General features: G+C 33.4%; 1 protein-coding gene across 1 annotated transcript in view; it reads right to left on the reverse strand.

Annotated features, from left to right (window-relative positions):
• Positions 1 to 13,861, reverse strand: part of LOC123665449 (nucleolar protein 4) — a 156,718-nt gene that overhangs the window by 72,686 nt on the left and 70,171 nt on the right. The window contains exons 2-3 of the mRNA XM_045599755.1: positions 4,350 to 4,484; positions 2,266 to 3,114 (exon numbers count right to left, since the gene is read on the reverse strand). Of these exons, the coding sequence (XP_045455711.1) occupies positions 2,266 to 3,114; positions 4,350 to 4,484 (984 nt within the window). The remainder of the gene's footprint in view (positions 1 to 2,265; positions 3,115 to 4,349; positions 4,485 to 13,861) is intronic.

The following is a 13,861-nucleotide window of genomic DNA, read 5'->3' on the forward strand; positions in this document are numbered from 1 at the left end:
GGGCCGCCGCTGGCGTCACACGGTTACTTGTCAGGTGCGACCGCCTATAAATCCTAAAGCCCTGGTAACGTGAAAAACTTTATACCGAAATCTTTCACCATTCGTCAGATGAAATCAGCTTTGTGTCCTTAACTCACAGACAGTAATCTTTTTGTTAATGTTCGCGTACTATTTTTATGATAACATTTCACTAAAATCTTTGTTCGGTGTCCTTGATTTACTTACCGCGATTTTCTATAAAATTTCTGTCTATAGTTTTGGTTACTTAAAATCTATTTTACACTAAAGTATAATAGACGTAAGTGACAAAAACATACTACAATATAAATAAAGTTAGGTAACAACAAATAACTTCCTTGGCAGGAAAATTTTATAGAATACATATGTGAAAAGTAATTACATATTACAAAGACAATCGCAAATTAAATAATTTGTGCAGTGTGTACACACTGCACTTTTTTAGATAACGATTAGTTAAACAAGTTGCGTAGTTTACGAAGCGTTAAGAACATGAATAGCAAAAATGTTTCTTACACTCATAATTGCCATATTATAGCTATTATGCAATGTATCATAGCGTCACTTGTCAATTTAGATTTTATTATTTATTTAATAAATTGAGGATTAAAAGACACAAATAAAAGACGAAGAAGCAGAACAAACTGTAGGAATATGTATATTCTAAATGCGAAATGTATCGTTGATGACAACTTCATTGTTACGAATTGTAAAATCACAGAACGAGTAAAACCAGGCTCAAAAAGTTATGTTATAATGTTGGTATTGAAGAGAGTTTCCAAATCATAACAAGGGGCACAAGTTCTCTACAAAGGCGCGTTTGTGGGTCGAACAGACCGCCGGCTTTAGCTAGTTCGCAAAGTTTAAGCTAGGGTTAAACCCGCTCGCAATTTCGCATTATGTTTATTTTCCTAAATATTTGTAAAGAGAAAAATACATTTTGCGGTTTAAAACCGAAAAGGGTTACGGTCTGGGAATTTCACGTTTTATCGAGTGGTTTAAATATATTTGTAGAGATCGGGGTGAGTGGTATGAAAATAATATTATTTTATTGTTTTTCTAGATGGATGGAAGTGTACGTAGTAAAAATCTGTAAAATTACATACGATTGTCAAAAGCTTTTCTACTATTGAAGAAGAGGATTTGAGCTGAATCCGCCATTCTGCGCCATATTGGATAAGTGTATATCTTAAAAATTTCTTGGGAAATATGCTAGACTTCTTCAAGATGTTTTCATTCACAATCAAGCTAGTTATAAATTTTTCTTATTGTTAGCGTCGCTAACGTGCGGAAGTTCTCATTTGAGACAATGACCTTTTAGGTGAGATTCACGTGGTTATGTCAAATGAAAAATTGTTGTTATATAATGAAATAATTGAAAAGTTTTTGTTATTCTAACATTATATTGCTAAACAAAAAATACGTACATGTGTCATATTTACCTCTAAATAATACAGTTCTGTCTGTGATTATTTTTTTTTGATTAACGTTTAGTAGTGTAGACTCTAAAGAGAGTCAAGTTAGAGTAAGAGTCACTACTAATATCCTCTCACGTACAATAAAACGGCACGCGTAGTAAATATTCCTTATAAATATATACCAAAGGACAGATTTATTTGTATGGAGATTTTGACTCTTTGTTATTTGTAATGTATATTAATGAAATGTATGTATAATAATTGTAAATTGACTAGCCCATTACGCAATTTGTAGTGACCTGCTTTCTGCTCCGTGGGTTGCGGGTTCGTTTCCTGCTGAGTCTGGCTGTCTTTCTCTCTCTGGGTGTGTTCCATTTTTCTATGTATATTTATCAAAAAAAAAGTTAGCTCTAACAGTCGGCTGTTAGCTACAAGTATTAAGTTGAAAGCTGACCATAGGAAGAGACGACCGTGTATGTGTGTGCGTGTGTGTGTATGTGTGTGTATGAGTGTGTGTGTATGTGTTTGTGTGTGGGTGTGTGTTATAAGATATTTATTTATTTTCTATGCGAACTTAAAAAAAATATAACTTTTATAAGTTTTAAAAGGGCGAGACCATTTAAGTATTTTTCTAGTCATTCTTATGTAGTTATTTTATAAGTTTACAGAGATTTTAAAGTAGTATTTACTATTGTAAATGTAGTAGTTGTAATGTAGTAATAATGTAATGTATATAGGATTCTATATACAATGCTAATTTACTTTACGAACGTAATATTTGAATGTTTTATTTTACTTAACAAAATATTTCATAAAAGGCTCCACTGACCTTATTATCCAAATCCATGCGATCATGGCACCCCATGCTGCGCATGTGTTTCAAATAAGCTGTGGTAATTGGCACGCTGTAGTCCATGTCGTCGCCCCCATAAAATACTCCCCCATCAGGCCTCCACGGCTTCGGTAACCTCCCATACGTATGAGGGTACTCTATGCTGGTTGGTAGTAACTTTTTCCTTGGTGACGATCTCGACTTCGGAGGATCTTTCGATGTTAAATTTGCTACGTCTAACGGATTATATTTCTTTTCCTTTTTACTTTCTGTGTTTTCAACTTCGCTGTCTTCTGTTGCCTTTGCACTTTCACTCTGCGCTTCTTCTGTATTATTTAATTCTTCTTTCTTCTGCTGGATTAACAGGGGCGGCGGACTATCAGGTCGAACATCTTCGACATCTATAACACTATCGTCTTTGTCTATCTCAGGATCCGTTCTGACAGGCTCTTCTTCTCTGAAGGGTTCGACTGAGGAACTCCTGTTAAAGAGTGTGGTTGCATCAAATCCATTACTTTTCTTCGATGTTAATTCTATATACGTCGGTTCTTCTTCTTCAGGGGGCTTAGGACTTTCCACTTTTTTCAGAGGTTGAAGATCAGTGTAATCAAATTTTGGTTCGAAGGAATAATTTTGAGCTGCGTCGATTTCTGATTCCCAGTTTCTAGTGTAGTCTGGCGCGCAGTGGGGTAGAAATGGCAGGTATGTGGGGTGTCTGGTAGGCGAGGGTGAGGGTGTAGGGAGCGGCGGGGGAGAAGCACTGCGCGGGCGCCGCGCGCACTCCGCACATCCGGTCAGGAAGCGCGTGACCGCTTCGCGAGGGAGAAATGCGTAGGTCTCCGTTATCTGTTGGCAAAAAGGCGCTATTAAATTAACTTGATAATTATGTTCATCAAAACTTCGGACTTTTAAGTTGTTTCTGGATTATAATTTCAAATTCTGTAATACTACACAGATTCTTAACAGTAGCTACTTTATATATATATATATATATATATTAATTATTACAAAATAAAAAAATCTAATAAAGTTTATTTACAACCTAAGAGATTATTATTATTAGTGTAAGCTTCATTATTATAAACTAAAAAATTATAAATAAATATTTACAACATAAACACACGGTCATCTGTTCCTAAAGTATGCTTGTGTTATAGGTAACAGCCGACTGTTATAGCTACATTTTCTTTTCGTTAAACATACATATAAATAATACATATATAAATAAATATATATATTACAGCCAGACTCGGGGTGGGAATCGAACCCACAACCCCCGGAGCAGAAAGCAATGTCATTACAAACTGCACCAACGGACTAGTCTTAGTTTTTAAAACGTAAATTTTTTAAATAGTAGGTAAATACCTAACTATTGAATTTCTTGTCGCTCTTTGGCACAAAATCTGCATAATCAGAAGTTAGTTTAGTGGCTTATATATGCCACTTATTCAAGTAAATATAATAAGGGATATTCACACTGAAAACAGGCGAATGTAGATAATTACGCGTATCAGAGTTTCCACCGTTTATACAGGTTACCTCGTGACTATTTCCTTTACTGCTAAACACGAGAGAAGTCTATTTGAAAACTCAGCGGTGCTAACTTCGATTTGAAGTCACGTCTTGCTAAATACAATGGTTAACGAAAAAATTGTTTCGATTCTTATTTAGAGAAAATAGGTATTTCTGTTATTAAGGGCCTATTTCAACAGTTAAAGGTTATACTGTAAATAAGGTACGATAAAATTTTAACAGCAGAAGGGAGAATATGCCGTTAAGTCTATTCTCCTCAACTAATAAAGTACAAGTTTTAGATACATAATTGTTAATAGAAATTTTTCATAAATATAGTGAAATTCGGCGGTAAAAAGAATATTACACTAAAAACTTTTATCTCATGGATATCGTCATCCGTCAAATATCATTTAATTCAACTTATCGTACACTGCCATCTATCGAAGAATATATGGTTTACATTCCATTCAGTAACGACATCGTATTTACCACGTAGTTTTGATATTCCTCACTAGGTGGCAGTCAAACCCGAATTTAATATTACAATTCAAATTGTAAGTACTTACAGTTCTATATGTTCGTTTTTGTCCTGCGTGCTTGCCTGGTCTTCCTTCTAATTCAACGTGAACAGTGTTGATGATGTCAAAAAAGTTTTCCACTATCGCCACCTTTCGATAAATAGGTTCTTGAGTTGGTGCATTCTGTAACAAAAAGTCTTTGTTAACTATATACTACTAGCGGCACCTATTGAAGAGTAGCATAAGCAACTACCGTGAAAATGTAATTGCAGCAAGGATTAGTTTTGCTCTTCGCCACTAGATGTCTATAAATAGATGAGTCGTACCATATTTTTTTATTGTATTTAACTGTATAAGTGTATATAATATCTACTAAAAATCCTAATTTATGAAAGGATAGTTATTATAAAATAAAATATATTAATATTTTGTCTTTTGAATAAAAGCAATACTTCTACCAAAACAAAACTTATAAATATTTGAATCAGCATGTTGGGCCATTTCAAAGCTTAACGTCATCAAACTCTATGTCTTTTTCGACTGTTACGCAACGAAACGCATCGCAATTAGCGTCATAAATTACAAGTCAAACATTAGGTCGCACGGGACGGCTAACAACTGGACCTCGGGATAGGGGATTCCGGGATAATTAGCGGCCTCGATGCAGAATATGATTGCGGGATCAGCGTCCCTGGTGGGTTTAATTACAGAATGTTTAATTTATTTTTATGTTACAAAATTTTATGTTGGTTTAGGACTTTGTATGTTTGTGTAAAAAAGCTTAGTTTTCTTGCGTTATCTTTTTATTATTGTTATTTTTTAAGTTTCGAATATATCCTCGAATTAGAGCTAAACAACTTAAGCCCTGTCATTAACTTTCCCGAAAATAAATATTTTCTTCAGTTGTTTTAAACTATTTATTAAATTATAATTAAGTTACCAAACAGTTTTTATAACCATGAAGTAGAAAAATTAAAACTAAATTGATTATCATCTTTTATCTCCATTGTATAAGATCAAAGACTGGGTACGATTCACCGTCTTTTTTTCACAAAGTCACGCATGACGCAGCGGACTTTGACGTCGTTTTATCAGTATTTAAGGAATTTAAGCGATTCTTTTAGCTGTAGATTAAATAAATTCATACTCTTAATTTACACCTTTCGCATCTTAATTTGGTGATAAAACTTTGATGTCGGTAGCCCTGACCGATGCGTATCATCACGCGCCATTCCGGGACGCGTCCCGCCGGGACTAATGGCCGCGGTAATTACGCGCACTAGTGATGAACGCACTTTTTATTGTAATTTTCTGAGAATAATTTGCGGTGTAAAAAAATAAAATATATATATTACTTGCATGTTCTGTTTTTATTTCTGATAGAAAATGCAACAATCATATTTACATAAAATCTCAGATAAAAATCTGCTTTGATTATGTAATAAGTATTTTATTTTTCCTACAATGTGTCTAAGATTGTTTTTTTTTTTTAATATTTTCCTGTTACATGCGTAAGGTCTACCTCGAGGTTTCGGGTTCGTTTTTTAACCGACTTCCAAAAAAGGAGGAGGTTCTCAATTCGACCGTATTTTTTTTTTTTTTTTTTTTTTTTTTTTTTTGTATGTTACATCAGAACTTTTGACTGGGTGGACCGATTTCGACAAATTTTGTTTTAATCGAAAGGTGGTGTGTGCCAATTGGTCCCATTTAAATTTATTTGAGATCTAACAACTACTTTTCGAGTTATATCTAATAATGTGTTTTTACTTGACGCTTTTTTCGTCGACCTACGTTGTATTATACCGCATAACTTTCTACTGGATGTATCGATTTTGATAATTCTTTTTTTGGTGGAAAGAGGATATTCCTAGTTTGATACTGTGATAAGGAAACCAGGGTCTGATGATGGGATCCCAGAGGAATCAAGGGAAACTCTCGAAAATCCGTAATAACTTTTTACTGGGTGTACCGATTATGATAATTTTTAATTTAATCGAAAGCTGATGTTTATCATGTGGTCACATATAAATTTTATCGAGATCTGATAACTACTTTTTGAGTAATCTTTGATAACGCGTAGTTGCTTGACTATTTTTTCGTCGATCTACGTTGTATTACTTGTCGATGTAATTGAAGTCGGTTTTTTTTTCGTTTGCGAGCAAACACAATTATTATTAATAATTTGTTCTAACTCTATTTTCTATTATAGCACGATGATTTACTGCCTTTTTTTAAATTGAATATCGGAAATCGGTATCGGATTTATTATTAGACAGACATTAGATTACGGGTTATATACATGAATTATTTATTTAGAATTTAATATACTTGAACAGTTGCATAGAAAAGATTATAAGACAAATGTTGTAATTTTCCATTTGTACGGGAGTGTGAGTATGCGATTAATACTCGAGTGGATAATAAACTATAACTGATAATGACCTGATATAGATTGACCTGATATTTGCAAACGGAGTCTTAAAAAATATATCACACTAAATGACGTAGTTTGACTACGAATTTTTTTATCATTTTTTTTTTCTCTTTTAACTTCTCTCACGCAGTGGTTACATGATCACAAAATCACTGACGAGGTCTGTAATCTACAATCTGGACTGTAACTAAATTTGTCGTAAAAATGTTGTTATTTCTCATTCAAATGACTATATAGTTTTAAATGAGAAAATTAGATCTTTAACCTTATGTAGTGTGGCAGTTTAAGCTCCACTCTACTACTAAGTTAATACAAAAGGAGATATTGCCCAGTGTTGGGACATGTATAGATTGTTTTAGTTAAAACCAAAAGTCATTCTAGCGTGTCGGTTGCGTAATTTAAACCCTCTAGGCTATGATAAGGTGTCTGTCCAAACAGGATACAACTCCCCAATGATTCCCTAACCTCATATTTTACGATATGAATAAGAGCTAATCAAAGTGCCCTACAATGCCCTACGCAAGGGCACAGTAATGATTTTAGGCCGCAGCTGTCGACCACAGAGACAGAAAGATAACGACTACTCAGCTATATGCAAATATAACATTCGTTGTTACTGTGTTTTTAACCAAAATAATTTTAGCTTCTGGCCAGATTTCCAGATTTTTGAAGTAAGACGTCACTGAATTTAGTTAAATTAATAATAAATAATAAAAGTTAATTATTATAGTCGTTTTTGATTCACTGATCAAAAACTTTTCTTGTATACATTCGTCGAATTTATTAACTAGGTTGAGTTATTTGAGTACGTGTATTTATAGTAAAATATGCAATTTATTTAAGATATTTTCGACGAGTCATGGTAAGTCTGGAATGGGTCTAGATCCTAAAGTGGGCCGGACCAAGCTCCTCCCTTGTACCGCCTACACCAGCGAACTCGCTCTGAATATGCGCCAAATTCTATCAGACGCCACTTAAAGAGATTGTTTGTTTCGATACAAAAACATACTTTATTCAAGTAGACCTATGAAAGTACTTTCAAATCGTCAATTTATAAAACAATCACATGGTGATAAAAAAATCTAGAAAATGCACGAAACCATAAACACTCCTTGACTAAGTTAACAATGATGTTGTTAAATAACGCCTACCTTGATTTTAAAAAAATAGGAGGTTTTAGAAATAAAAAAAAAGGACATGGGTTTCAAAAGCCCGTGGATGTATCTTAATTATATATAAAAAAATCACTTCTTGACTGATCTTGTTGATAATCAAAATCTAGTTTGGTTTAGTTTCGAAAATTATCAAAACATCTGACCCTGCAGCCAATTTGTGTATTCATTAGTTATGTGAATTAGAAATCTACAAACACTTACATAAAACCCTTAAAATCTCACTGAACACTCTAAATCAAAGATTGTTTAATTCCAAAATTAATTGAAAAAAATAATTAAATCCAGTCAGTCCATCGACTAACATAAAATTTAATTAATTCCAACTCTTTGTACTTACTGCACGAAAGAGTTTCTAATTGCAAGTTCAGGTAATATGAAATTGAAAATGCGGTCGCGGAGAAAAATGTAACTTTAAGTCTGGTATTCCAGAAGCCAACAAAAATACAACTTATGTTAGCTGACTCTAAAGGTTATCGGTACATACTCTAAAGTTAGGACATCGTTAGATGGATACAGTCAGTCTACTATAACGTTTAAATTAATAAGGCTATTGTTATCATGTTACGTTATTATCGACTGCTATTATTATAGCCCTAAAGATACAGGTTCTGCTGTAAAATTTACCCTTTCACTGTAAATAAATTCTTCATAATTTTTCAGTTTTTCTTATCAGTTCATAGTTCTAGTATATTTATTGTATATAATATTTCTAAGTAGTATATTGTAGTGCGCAGCTGTAACAATTGTTTTGAACTTTTTCAAGAACTAAGCCCCCCTATTAGTCAAATATTAAGGTGAGTGGCATTTAATTAAATTAAAGCATCAAACCATCGTCATCATTTCAGCTTATCGCAGTCCACTGTTGGACAAAGGCCTCCACAAGTTCGCGCCAAAAATGATATGAACTCATGTGTGTTGCCTATAGTCACCACGCTAGGCAGGCGGGTTGGTGACTGCAGGGCTGGCTTTGTCGCGCCGAAGACACTACTGCCCGTCTTTAGCGTGTGTATTTCAAAGCCAGCAGTTGGATGGTTATCCCGCCATCGGTCGGCTTTTTGAGTTCCAAGGTAGTAGTGGAACTGTGTTGTCCATTAGTCGCCTCTTACGACACCCACGGGAAGAGAGGGGGTGACTATATTCTTTACGGCCGTAACCACGCAGCACAGCATCAAATGTGGTTTACTTATCGTTCATTAACTGTCAAACATAGTTCATACATTTTAGTACCTACCATTCACCTAGTTCATATATTTTAGTACTAGTAGTAGGTAGTTATTTTTATATTTTAGTGTGATTCGGTAAACATTGCTGTTTGACATTAGTAATTGTACAATTCTTAAGCAACACCTCAGCTATTTCAAGTTGCGTTGCGGATTTGGGTTTATGAATGTAATTAGAGGATATGGAATCTAGGTACTAATGCTGTAAATGTAGAGCAAATGGATCTAGACTAAGATTGAATAGCTGAGATTTTTTAAAATTGTCTTTGAATTCCGCAGCAATAGTAACGAAATATCGTAGGTAAAGTACCTATTTATTTTTAAAATTATAGCAAATCGTTTCAACTTTGTAAAATGTATAGGAATTGTAAATAGTGTACATTAGTTTCAAGTATAAAAAAAAATATAAATCGTGTAACAAATAACAGTGTTTTAACGTTTTATTTACCACGAACAGCAATTTCAAAAAAAGAACTTAAAGTTCGTATAACTGTTCAATTCACAAATTAGAAATATGTAAATCGTACCGAGCTCTCGACTACAAAATAAAACGAAATAACAAAATGCCCCGAAATAAATCAAAAGTCAAGTCGAAGGTAGCGAAGGTCGCGATGAAACAAGGCTATCATCGTTCGCTTATCTCGGCTCGCCCGGGGCGGGCTAATGGCGATCGCAATTACCCCACTTGCCCCACGAGCGGAGAACACCGAGTGGGACAAGCGTGCGCGACTCTATGGAGAGCAAGACTGCACAAATTTTTGCGTTATAATGACAGTAGTAGTCGAAAGCGACTGTTTTGCGTGGAATTTTGTATTCTATGCGTTCTTATGTAAAGAGCCAGGCCTTATAACAAAAAAAAAAAAAAAATAGTTTAAAACAGTAATGTTGAACAGTACAACACGGTTTTAATCAATAGGTAAGACTAAGACGAGGGAAGAATGCATATTTTATGACGGAGTCTTAGAAAGTCACCAAACACCTTTTGGATCTTAAAACTTCATCTACCTGTTATTAAGTATTTACCAACGTAAAAATATATATATTGCGCTTCGGCGTAAGTACAAATGTTTATTTTAATATTGGCACCGTTATGTCTCGCATGGCCTTGAGAAGCACCTTAAGCCGACCTAGTTGTTATCAAAACAGCTGATAATACACAACACACGCTAGGGAATTTATTCTAATCCTAGAGATTACTCCTTGAACCATAAGGGTTGCGTGGGTCAGACTTCAAAATTGTGTGAAAATTAGTAACATGTATTAGAATTATTATTTTATACGCTAACTAGACGGATTACACGGTTTTACTCGTTATCGTTTATTTATTTAAAGTAAAGAGAAGTGCAACAACAATTGAACAGTTTTATACTGCGCTGTGTTTCTAGAACGGTATCAGAATATAAATATTTGTTGATAATTTAGTGGATTTAAAATGAAAAACTGTTTAGAATACAGAAAAATTGTCGGCGTGTTTTATTGAGCAACTTATAGGTACAATAGGAAGTAAGTAAAAGGGAAGAGAAAGAAAATGTTGCCAGCATAATACACAAAAAAATAATAATAATGGTTGCCTTCTCAATTACCAACAATATTAAGTAATAAGTAATATAAAATTATTATAAAGGTATAACACAAATATTACACAGAGATGAGTATTACTTGGTTATACATATACGTTTATGGTGGCTGTTTCATCCCGATGACCCTATAACCTGACTTAAAATAGCCTTATATTCTTAATAACACATAATTCCTCAATAAACTTTTTAGTCTAAACTTTCTTTCTTAAGTAGGCTGTTTATCGTAAGAAGATTTATTAAGACCGGACCAATAAATATTGAGATTACCGCGTCGAAACAAGCAGTCATCGGATCGGATATAATAATATTAGTGACAACCAGGAGACGAATATTTTACTTTAAAACAAATGTTTGGAAAACGTAAATATATCTATCGTGTTATACTATATATGTCTAGATTTAAATATCAATCAATCAATCAATCAATCAACCAATCAACCAATCAATCAGTCAATCAATCAAGCAATCAAAAACAACTTTATATAATAAATAATCAATTATCTTTAATTATCTCAATAAATTATCTTTTCAAGATAGTTTTGCCATAAACAATATGATGGAGTGAAATTTAAGTTTCAACCCAATTGGTATTATTTCAGCTTATACTACGAACTATAACACTGGATATTTTTTACACAAAAATTCAGTACGATTCCTTTGTAAGGATACAATTTAGTATGAGTAATCACGAACAAAGCCACAAGAACAGCTTGTATACGATAAAACGTCAATATATATGACCGATTTTTTCAGAATTTTAATCGACTTTAATCAAACCGTACATGGTTGACTATAGTTGGTCTCTGCGTAATGAAATCTCGATCTCGCGAAAACTCTTTCACGTATCTATATGCCGCTTTATATCATACAATCTATACAGTATAGTAAACATGTGTCCCGTACAGTTTATTTATACTACATTTTGAGATATACCGAAATTAAGGAAAATTTGATATTTTTTAAGACTAATTTTAAAAATTATTTAAACGCTTTTTTTAAGCTAAATAGTCAAACAGCGTCACTGATAAAGTATTCAAATTCAAAATTCACTCCATTTTAACATAGAACTTTTAAACAAACTTTAAGAATACGCACGAACTTTAAATATCTATTCTTCTCTTCTAATCCTGATATTCAACCGTTTAACTGAATTCTCTACAGTGAATGTATAATAAGGTTACAATTGCAACTTGTATTGGTCTTACATATTGGACATCTATCCGAAAAGCCGCATTGGAACAGCATGGTGGATTAAGCCTTGATCCATCTCCTACACGGGGAAAGACGCCTATGCCCAGCAGTGGGATATTACAGGCTGAAGCGATTGGACACCTCAACGAATTTGTTGTATTCAAGAACTTCCCAGACTAGCAAAATTTCCATATCCAGTTTCCAGTTGTAGAGTAAGACTGTTAATTTCACTAGAAATGCTAAATATAAAGTTTGTAATTCTGTTATCATTACATTTTCCGTAAAAAATGCCTAATCTCGCTCGTTACGCTTCAGATCTCGAGAGACTGGATTAAATATTTTGCTAGATTTATTATTAGTCTAAAATTCGGTGCCTATTAAAATGAGCCTTTATAATGATCACATTAATCATTAACGATTTGCTGTCATCCTCTTAAGACTCCCATTGTCCAGTTACGATAGTTTCAGCCAGCTTTCAATCAAATATACATAACTAATTATAAAACTAATTTAATCCTAAATTTAGTTATTAAACCATAAAATTAATCATAGCAAGAAACATCACTTATTTTACTTGTGGCTTCGCTTGAAAACATCTATAAATTAATTACACATATTTGCATTATTAGCGAACTATTTTTAGATAAATAATAATCTAATACTAAAGACAAGTTAGTGCAGCACTCAGCGAAAGAATAACCTTTATACAAATTTTACTTTGAAAAGAAAAATCGGTAATAAAATAAGCACAACCTCCCAGGTAGAATAACTAAAATCGGCAAACTTATCGCTAAATAAGGCCAAATTTAAAATTTGTTTTACGAGACCCTAAAAAGGCTCATAAATTCTAACTTCAAAAGGACCAACTTGTATATCTATTCCTCTCCAACTAAACTATTTAAACACAGGTTAGACAGTGACACGATACAAATCTTATTTAATACCAGTAAATTGGCGAGCTCGTCTAGCAACAGGTGGCTTTATGGCAGACTGACGACTTCCGAAATAGCTACAGCATAAGATTAGATTATATTTACATGCAGAGAGATGGATGGGAAGAGCGCTTGCAGCTAGACTAATGTAATAAATGTTGAGTTTATTTGTTTGAAAGTGCTAATAGGAGTTTAGAGAAACCGTTGACATAAGTAACATTGTTTTGCTTAAAACCTTAACGCATTTATAGCTTTCGATTGGTTACAAACAAGCATACGGTTACCTTAGCCCATGGACGTCTACAACGCAAAGAGCATTGCATGCGCATTACCGACCCTATCCCTGACCGTCCCCTGGATCTCTGGCTACGTTACTCTCCACAGGAACATAACATTTCTTAAGATCCGTATTGTTTTACCGTGATCTGGAATGATTAAGCTCAAAAGCTACATAGACGTGTTCGTTTTTCTTCTTTTTATCACAAACGACGAGACACCACGAACCGAGCCATTTTTATACGAGTATATATGTATATGAAATGCTACCAACTCTCAAGAAATATTCTAAATTCTTGTTTCTAACACGATTTACTAAAGTGTAAAACAAAACATCTCGTCAGCCTTATTATTTACCTTATTATTATAGTATATAGAATATCTTTAAGAAAATAGAGAATAGGCATTTTACTTAACATACCTTCACTTCATCTCTGCTTGCCTTTAGGCAAAGTTGTAGTTAACAAGCCTAATTTGCAATAAAAATAAATGGTAGCAGATAACTTTACATAAAAAAAGTTAACATTAAAAAACAATGACTGTTAAAGTTAAGTAGATAATGTAACAAGTGTCAAAACACAAGGCGATTAAAAGTTTGTTAAATATTATAGTTGATTGTTAATTCAATACATAAAATGTGTATTGAATTTGATACCTTAAAAAAATGTAAATGTGTTTCTTTGTATGTATGTAACGATCTAATATATCACATTATAAACAACTCACCCATATGCAATTTTTAATAAAATGAA

Source organism: Melitaea cinxia, chromosome 24 (assembly GCF_905220565.1).
Source record: "Melitaea cinxia chromosome 24, ilMelCinx1.1, whole genome shotgun sequence".
Taxonomy (NCBI): Eukaryota; Metazoa; Arthropoda; class Insecta; order Lepidoptera; family Nymphalidae; genus Melitaea; species Melitaea cinxia.